This window comes from Musa acuminata, chromosome BXJ3-5 (genome assembly GCF_036884655.1).
Source record: "Musa acuminata AAA Group cultivar baxijiao chromosome BXJ3-5, Cavendish_Baxijiao_AAA, whole genome shotgun sequence".
Lineage (NCBI taxonomy): Eukaryota > Viridiplantae > Streptophyta > Magnoliopsida > Zingiberales > Musaceae > Musa > Musa acuminata.
Genome location: NC_088353.1, coordinates 36,743,679 through 36,754,077, shown reverse-complemented (window position 1 = coordinate 36,754,077; position 10,399 = coordinate 36,743,679). Strand labels below are relative to the sequence as shown.

Genomic DNA, 10,399 nt, shown 5'->3' with positions numbered 1-10,399 from the left:
GCACTGACAAATCACACTTATTCCACGTGTCACCTCATCCCGCGGGTCCCAATAGCACCGTTGCGGCCCGACGCAACGAGAGGGGAGGGTTGGCGTTAGTGCTTAATTAACGCACGTAATGAAGGACTTTTAAATGCTAATGCAAGGCGGGGGCTGTTGGTTACTGATGCCTTATTCTATTCTCGTGCACGCTCGTCGCCGTCTCGTGCCAATTCACCCATCGAGGAGTTTACGCAGTAATAACAAATGTTTTTTATTAGCTCATTATTATAGTTCAAATTGTTGCTTAATTTAATTAACAATTTTTAATTACATTAAACTAAGCACAGCACCTTTTAATAAATCTATTTTTGTTTATATTAATACTTGGTATTTAATACAACTATGCTGCCGTCACATGTTTCTTTTATTTGTTTTATACTAATCGCTGTGGGAGATAGATGTTGAAGTTATACATGTACTTCTTGTTCGGTGGTGTACCTTTTGATGTTTTTACATATACAACATTGTATTTGTAGAAATAGCATATTTGTGTTTTGATTCATGTCACATGCCATCTTTGTTTACGTACATTATGGAGATTTGCACTTTAAGGAACCCATCTATAACATGAGACATAATACAATTCCATTACATATGTTATATTATATGATATTATTTGTCGTATAGTGACACCGACTTCCTTGATTACCATCTAATTTACGTGTACGCAAACCATGCGTCGCGGTCGTGCAACGTTAACCTTACCACCATTGCTTATTGTACTACGAGCAGGCGCATGCACTCGGCGCTCAGGCACCAGCGGCCACGACCTCGGCGGGAACTGCCGCCGCCGACTGCCGAATCTTCCTTACCTCGCTGGCAATGGAATCCATGTCGCGGTCATGTACGTTCATCTTCAGCCCGTGCTTCATGAACAAGGTGAGCGACATCTTCTGCTCGACGCGGTGGCCCGGGGCGACGTTAAGGCGGTGTCGCAGCAGCACGGAGGCGGCGATGGACTTCATTTGGAGGTAGGCGAGGTCCTTCCCGAGGCAGATCCGCGGGCCGGCATTGAAGGCCACGAATCTGAACGAGTCCTGCATCTCGAACCGCTTCCCATCCGACGAAAGCCACCGGTCGGGCCGGAATTCCAGGCAGTCGTTCCCCCACACTGACTTCATCCTCCCGGCCGAGTAGATCGAGTACGTGACGGAGGAGCCAGCGGGTACGAACGTGCCATCGGGGAGGACGTCGTCGGCCACGACGTGCTTCGAGTCCTCGGGTACGGACGGGTAGAGACGGAGCGTCTCCGAGAGCGCCGCTTTCAGGTAGACGAGGCGATCGACCTCCTCGAAGGTGAACGGGGAGGCGAGCCATGCGCTTGTGTCGGGACCGCGGGATTCGTGGAGGACGGAGGCGAGCTCGAGGAGGATGCGGCGCTCGACGTGGGGATGGGAGGAGACGAGCCAGAAGAACCAGCTGAGAGCGACCGAGGAGGTGTCTCGGCCGGCGAGGATGAAGTTTAGCGCCACGTGCTGCAGGAAAGACTCGGAGTACGTGCCCTTCTTGATGAAGCGGGAGAGGAGGTCGTCATGGTTCTGCCCGTCGTCGATCTCCAGCTTGCGGGTCTTGATGACGGCGGAGAGGTAGCGGTCGACGTGCGCGACGCTGCGGAAGAGCGTGGCCTCCATGCCGACCCGGAGCCACTTCTTGAACCGCCACATGGACTCCGGGAGGATGAAGCGGTTGAGAGTGGCCTCGGTGGCGCGGTCGAAGGCCACGGCGAAGGCGTTCTCCGGGAGGCCGGGGGCGAGGGTCTCGGGGTCCTTCCCGAACGCCAGGCCACAGATGTTGTCGAAGGTGAGGCGGAGGAGGAGCTCCTGGAGGTCGACGACACCGGACTTGAGGGAGGCGTCCTGCAGCATGGGAAGGAGGCGGAGGTGGATGGAGCGGCAGACCCATCGCGACATGGCGTGGCGGAGGGTGCGGGTCGTGAACTCCAGCGCCGCGGTCTTGCGCTGGAACAGCCAGGTATCCCCGTCGGAGTTGAAGATGCCGTCGCCGAGGAGGTCGAGGAAGACGGCGTGATAGGTCGGGCCCTTGGGATAATTGTCGAACCGGGTCTTGAGGACGTGCTCCAAATTCCGGGGGTCGCACGTCACGGTGACCAGCCCCTGGCGGCGGGCGAGCCCCGGCACGGCGCAGATGCAGGTCTGATAGGTGCCGCCGTTGACGCGGAGATTGTCGGCGATCCACTCGTGCATGCGCTCCGAGTGCTGAATCAGTCCCGGCAGGCTACCGACGACCGGCCAAACCCGCGGGCCGGTGAGACGCGACGCCAGCCGCGAAAACCACAACACGTAGACTGCCATGCATGCTGCCACCACCAGCAGCGTCACCACTTCCATGTTCCCCTTGTCACCCTACCGCCTTCAACCCTCGCTCGCTCACAACACAAGCACCGAAGTGAACGAGGCATAGCCCAGCGATATATATATACATATACATATATATAGAGAGAGAGAGAGAGAGGGAGAAGTCTCTTAACAAGGTGAAGGTGAAGGTGAAGGGAAGGTGGTGGTGGTGGCTAATGACTTAAGCTAACATGGAGGGAATTAATGAGGAGATGGAACAGAAGAAGATTACAGACGACGAGAAAGGTGAGAGGATGGGAGGCATTAAAGAGGCCACCGTTTTCTTGCTCCTCAACAGCTCCACCAGGCTAATGCTTTTGAGCCGCTCACACCCACTGCGTTCTCCGGCGGGCCTTCCCAGCTTAATTAAAACACCCATTGAATGCTGTCAGAGTTCGCTGGATCACCGAGACACCGTAGGAACGGCATCATCAAGGTTAACAACTATGGTCAACATTCCCATCGGTAGAACACAACTAATCTCACCATCGTGAATCAAGGATAATTTTTATAGGATGATGCCTCCATATTCATTTTTACCTGTAGGTGTGTCTTTTTCGATTTGGACGAAAATATTCTCAATTTTTTACTAAAATGATTTATTTAATCATATATGTTATTCAAAAATTAATAATTATTTATCATAAAATTTTCAAAAACAAAAAAAGTAATACTAATCATCTTAAAAATAAAAATGATATGACTGCATCATCTGGTAAAAAGCAATATTATGGGTTTTTTTTCCTAGTAATCAATGAAGACGAAATTATTCTGTCCAAAAATCTCTCTCTCTCTCTCTCTCTCTCTCTCTCTCCATATTATATATATAAATGGAATATGTTTATGACCTTATGATGATTTAGGAATTGGCTTAGTAGGAAATTGCGAACTTATTGACTCTTGTGAGCAGCTGTGTGACAAATGATTTCACCAATTAATTAATTAATTAATTCTTTTTAATGCAGTTCGTGGAAAAGGTATCTTTATATAGTCTTTTAGGTTACGGAAGAGTCAAACTTAGAGTACATCATATGATTTCTAAATTTGGGTAATTCTTTTAATCCGATCTCTGTTTAGGTGTTATTTAATGACGTTATCGCTGGATATTTAATCAAACAAAAGATGTGTTTTGGACTGACTCTCCACTTTCGATATATGTGTTTCTTGGCATCTAAAACAAATGATCCATGTCTTTAGCATCTAAAACAACTTATAGTATTATATGGAGTGAAAATAAATATAATTTTTTTTCTAATTAATGATGTTTTTAAATTTTAAGGATCCCTATATATATATATATATATATATATATATATATATATATACATTCTTATTGCTTACTGATTTAGTTGCTTACTATTTTTATTCACATTTTAAGTTAAATGTATTTTCAATATATATATAAATGTAGTTTCATCGAATGAAAAATGAGGATTTTTTTGATTTATATGGACTTTAATTTATGGAATATTATCGAATGTGATTTTCAAATATCCTCTAGATCAACAAATGAATGGAATAATATAGAGAAAAAATTATTTTCTTTAAATGTTAAAGGTATGAATGTTTTATTTTATGCTTTAGACAAAAATAAGTTTAGTCATGTTTCTTATCTTTATGTGACACATATTCAAAGTTAGCATAAGTAGAGTTAAAAGAATATAAGATTAATCTCTAGTGCATAGTTATGAATTATTTATAATGAAGCCGAGTGAAACTATTGGTGACATGTACACCTATTTTACAAATGTTATCAATGGTTTGAAAACTCTTGGTAAAAGTTATACTAATCTTAAACTTATTAATAGAATTTTATGATCTCTTCCAAAAATTTGAGATATAAAGGTAACTGTCATACAAAATCCAAAGGACTTGAATTATTTTCCTTTTGAAAAACTTATAGGATCATTAATGACTTATAAGGCATATGATGAATATGAGAACAATCTTTCAAAGAATAAGGAATAAGAAAGATATGACATTTAGGACCAAAGAAGATCACTCGAGTGAAAGCTCAAGTGATGATAATGGCTTGGCACTCCTTACAAGAAAATTTAAAAAATTCATAAAAAGAAATAAAACAGATCTTGTAAAACAAGACTCTAAGAACAAAAATGAACTAAAAAAGGATATAATCATCTGCTATGAATTTAAGAAGTCGGACACTTAAAAAGTGAATATCTACAACTATAAAAGAAAATACTAGCACAAAAGAAGAATATAGCACTCAAGGTGACTTGGGACAAATTAAGTACAGAAGACGAAGAGTAAACCAATAAAGATGAGGTGGCGAACTACACTTTGATGGCTCTCGATGACGACATATATGACACAATCAAAACCTCTTTATCTTATGATGAATTACTTAATACATTTTATGATTTATATGATGAATTTAAATTAATTGGTAAGAAATATAATTTACTAAAAAAGGATCACACTTTTCTCTTTGATAAATTTAAAATTTTAAAAAATACGTATAATAATTCCATGTTCACTTCTTGTACCAAAATATGAAGAGTTAAACTAAGTTAAAAAGAAAAATATGTTATTATAACATATATTAAAAAAATTAAAAATTAAAATAAATCATTAAATACAATTCTTATTAATAAAGGTCATATATATAAAAAGGAAAGAGTTGTGAGTAACGGTCAACAAAAGTCAACTTCTTTTGTTAAAAGACCCACATTACATGTTTCCCTAATGTTAAATATAATTTTTATGGTAGATATAGTCATTATACTTATAAATATTAATTCAAAAATTATAGCCAGCATAAATTAGTTTAGGTTCGAAATCATAAATGACTTAATGCCAAAAGATAAGATAGGTAGATCTGACCACAAGGGACCCAAAGTTAAATGGGTAACTAAAGCAAACTCACATTTCTTATAGATATGTCAACAATAAAAAAACTATGAGCAAAAGATAAAATTTTGATAGTGGATACGCAAGGTATATGACCAGAGATCCAAAACATTTCATAAAACTCACTAGTCGAAACAATAATAATAAAGGAAAAATCATTGGAATTATAATTATTAGTAATAAATCTTTCGATTAAAGATGGTTTATTAATGGTTATACTATTGATCTTGATGATTTTTATGATAAAACTTATTTTTTGATTTTAAACAATGATATATGACTTTGGCATAAAAGACTAGGGTATGCTTGTGTGAAATCAATCACACAAATTGAAACTAAAATATGAATGTATTTTTCTTAAAAAAATTTCTATCCCTATAGCTTATCGAGTTTTTCAATAAAAGACCCTCAGTCATTGATGAATCTATTTTTAAATCTCTTGAACTAAGAAATAATTTTGATTATAATTTTAAATTTTATAATTTGATTTCTTCTCTCCAAAGTAACTTCGATACATTTACTTTCAAAGAACTCTTACCCAAAGAATGGAAGCATGTAAATGCGGAGCTAATCATTTGAGATATATTAAAATGTGTTTAAACTCACTCTTGATTGAAAAATATTTATTCAAATGCATGAATCGAGAACTTTTACTATTTATTCTCGTATGATTTTTTTTATTAATGAGAATATTTATCTATACGAATCATGATTTTTCACTTGATACTTGAGATTTATTATTTGATCTCCTATGATTTCTTTTGCTATTTATTATAAAGGAGATTTATCCAAATGAATCATAATTTTTCTCTTAATGTATCGGTATTCACAACTTGAAATTTGTTTCTTTCATATGACTCTTTTGTGTTTATAATATGTACACCCTATCATCAAATCAAACTTATCTTTGATATCTTTCATGTGATGATTGGAACATTTATGTCAAAGGAAAAGAATTGCATCATTGTATCATTCTTTTCTTTTTGACAATGACAAAGGGAGAGAAAGAATTGCTATCTTATATAAGAAGCAAAAACTTGTTAGTTTGTACATCTTAAGAGAAGTAAAAAACTTGATAACTTACACATATCAAAGAGAAACAAAAACTTGCTAGCTTGTATATTCCAAAGAGAAGTAAAACTTGCTAATTTACTAGCTTGTATGTTTCAAAAACTTGTTAAATGCACTTTTCTTCTTTTTGTTGATGACAAAGGGGGAGAAGTAATGATGATTTAAAATTTTAATATTTTTGAATCATGCATATTGAATTTAAGTTATGCCTAAAGTGATGACAGTTTAAAATTTTTATGTTTTGAAATTATGTATGTTATAATATACCTTAATGATTTCAAAGCATGCAATACTCATGATTTTATAATGATGATATATGTAATGATATGAATATGAAGTAAGTAATGATTACTTTCATATGATGTGTTGCATATAATCACTATGATTCATGATTAAAATTATTTCAACATGAATTTAAAGATATTATGATTAAAATATTATCATTTTCTGAATTTAAGTTTATTTAAATATGACATATAGATAAGCGGAGTTTAATTAAAACTCTGTTCTCAATTGGTTGTCATCATAAAAAAAAAAAGGAAGATCGATGAATCCTAAATTTTGATGATAAAATCAATTGATGAATTTATGATTTAATCAATATTTGAGAAAAGTGATGCAAGACTAACTTCGATCATGAAAAGGTAAATCGATTGAAGTAAAAGAATTATACATTATGGCTGAGTTAAAGATTGGGCATCGGGCCGAAAGGATTGGACATTACGCCAATATCAGTTATTGCGGGAATCAACATGTCGATGAATCTGGCAATACGCTTAAGGAAAGAATGACGCATTGGGAGTTCATGACATGCCGGACAATATATGATTCATATTGTGTAATCATTTATATCTTGATCATCATAGTTTATATTTTAATTGAGTTGGCTATAGGTGTAACCATGCCAACTCAATTAGTAATCCATTGGGCCTGAATCATGGCTAATTTGAGCCTATTAGAAGACTCATTCAGTGATATATTGTTGGATTAGGTGGTGGCACCACTAGACTAGGCGATGGAACTGCCAATGAGTTAGAACGTACAAAGTGTATGTTTCTGGAAGACCCAACGGTGGTACTGTCTAGACTGGAGGTAGTACTGCCAGAACATAATCTTCGAGACTATGTCAAGCGGTGGTACCGCTAGTGCTCAGTGCTACAAGCGATGGTATCACCCACTAGCGATAGTATCGCTAGTAACTAAAAATCGAGATTTTTTTGCTTTATTTTTTAAGTCATTTGTAGCCCATAAATACCTCACTCATTCTTGCTTGAGATAGCAAGAAAAGAGCATAAAACACTTATGATTCTAAGTGTGTAAACTCTCTTGAAAGTATTGAGTTCTTTCCTTTTCAATCTTCTAGGTCATTCTTAGAGAGTTGTGATGACTATTTATAAAAAGAGTTGTAAAGTTTCTCTCTTAAACTTATGAAAAGGAGAAAAAAGTTGTAACAAGGGTAATTGATCTTCGCCTAGATCATTAGTGAAAATCGGAGGCCTTGACGGAGGAGGAATCAAGAGTGGATGTAGGTTGTGATGACCGAATCACTATAAATCCGGTGTATATTTCTTTTGTGTTTTTCATTCTTATTGTTTAATTATTTAGTTGCTCATTATTTTTACTCATGTTCCAAGTTAAACATATTTTCGATACGAGTTTCATCAAATGAAAAATTTTAAATCAACTTAACTTTTTGAAATCACTAATTCATCCCCTCTCTCGGTGCCTTTACAATCCTAACCGTTGACACCTTACGTGGTTGACTCATCAGTACTCCACGCCATCAGTCTGCCCAGCAAAGAGCCCATCACTAATGTGTCTAAGCTATTAGAGGAACATTAACAAAAATACCCCTGACTTAATTTTATAAAATTTGGATAAGTGATTTGATGAGTTCTACCTTACAAATAGCCTGGAGAGAGAGACTTGGTTGTCTTCCGCTTAGCTTTTGGATTGGACAACAAAAATATCTACTATAACATATATATATATATATATATATATATATATATATATATATATATATATATATATATATATATATATATATATATATGTATATGTATATATATATGTATATGTATATATATGTATATATATATATATATATATGTATATATATGTATATATATATATGTATATGTATATATATACATGTATATATATATATACATGTATATATATATATATAACTTTATTAAAAAGGTAAATAAAAATTCTATGATCCTTAGGGATAATGAGAAATAACAAAGGTAATGCATGCCACTTCAGGATAGTTGAATATAGCAAGAATACATAAATTGAGGATTTAAAGGAAGGATGAAACATAATTTTTATTTAAAAAATATAGTTTTTAAATTGTTTCATATAAGCTTAAATATATGGAGAATAAATGCCATGTAAGATCCAAGTATTATCTCCATTTAAAGGTATCTTTTAGGGTCCATATGAGACTGACTCCCCGTAGCAAAACCCAAAATGCCTCGATCCCTACAAGGTGGATCCTAATAAGCACAAACTTTACCTATCGAAGTGGTTCCGATGAACACATTCACTGTCATATATATATATATATATATATATATATATATATATATATATATATATATATAGTTGTCTTTTGTTGTATGTAAATAAAGATGAGTGGATAGTGAACGTCCCGATCACGAATTGAATAGCAAAAAAAGGTAGTTCATACCTTTACATCCGCATTTGATTCCTTTGGCTCTAATTTGATGTATGACACATTGTATGCACCTTCTACATTTAATCCACATTAATGAAAGCTTCCGTTATTGATTAAAACAGGTAAAACCGTGGTCATCACAATCCACATTAGCCAGCTATTAATGAAAGCCTTCTAACAAAGAGGTCTCAAAGTTACTTGATTCCATTGATATTTCCTTTCACCTATACTATAGGATCATCCTTCTTCTCAACAAAAGAGTTTGGTCTGCTTGACTTTTCCGAGATAACATAGATTTGCTATCTCAATTTCATCGCATAGCTTAGGAGTCATATATTGTTGGGATAACTAAATGATTAGATTTTGTAAATAATAATGATAGGATAAGAGTTTGAGATAGGAATTATCATTTAATTTTTTTCACTTAGTTTTAGATGTAGTTTCCCTTTTACTCCCTTTTTTTTTTCATGTCTACATAAGACTATGGATGAAAGCATATTTTAATATGTTCAATTCTCTTCTTCTATGTAACATTTCAAATTGATGGATGTTTCTAAAGGGCCCATTTTCTCTTCTTCTTCCTTTCTACTTAACATTATGGTATTTCACAAAGAGAATTACGAAATCAATTATTTCATAATGGTATTTCAAGATGGAGTGAAGTTTATTGGATTCTCGAACTGCAATGACGAAGAACATGGAAGCAGGATGAGTGAACAAAAGGTTGACTCAGGTTCTTGTTCTGTGGCGCTCCATGGAAGTCGAGCAAAGAAGATAAAGAACAGAGGTCAAACCGTTGGGTTTGTCTTCCATTCTCATGGTGATGGGTTGCTGGCTGAAATCTTTAATGCACTGATCAAAGACTAGAAGGACTACTGAATACAAACCTAAAAGCATATTATATTGAAGAGGATACTGTTGTTGAACTCACTGTTGTTGTTGTTGTTGACTGTGAAGAGCAGATGCAGAGGAGAAACCACAGGCATTGAGCTGCCTCAGCTACTTTGAGTAGCATTTACTCACTTGGCTTTCTTCTTCCACCGCAGCTAACGTCCAACTAATCTTCCTTCCATTCATGGTTGACAGTAATGACTGCTGCTGTCCTGCAGCAGATGTGTTGTACTTCGTGGCTGCTCTGCCTTCTCCAATTATTGGCACTCTTTATTTCTTAGATCATGCTTTCAGATTCAATTACAATAACCGTTTTATAGGGATGTAAATACATGTACATGAAATTTAATCTTTATATTAATTATGTTGTTTTATGCTTTCTAAATTATAATAGTTCAGTCTAAGTTCATAATGCAACAAAGTTTAATACAGCTCATAGTTATTGGGTCTTGAAGAACCCATTTAACTGTTGTACAATCATCTA

The 10,399-nt window shown here is 36.1% G+C and overlaps 1 protein-coding gene across 1 annotated transcript; it reads right to left on the bottom strand.

The window, feature by feature from the left end:
* Positions 1-610: 610 nt before the first annotated feature.
* On the bottom strand, positions 611-2,480 carry LOC135638351 (cytochrome P450 86A8-like). The gene has a single exon (XM_065151455.1). The coding sequence runs from the start codon at positions 2,388-2,390 to the stop codon at positions 792-794; it is 1,599 nt and encodes a 532-aa protein (XP_065007527.1). The 5' UTR covers positions 2,391-2,480; the 3' UTR covers positions 611-791.
* Positions 2,481-10,399: the final 7,919 nt, after the last annotated feature.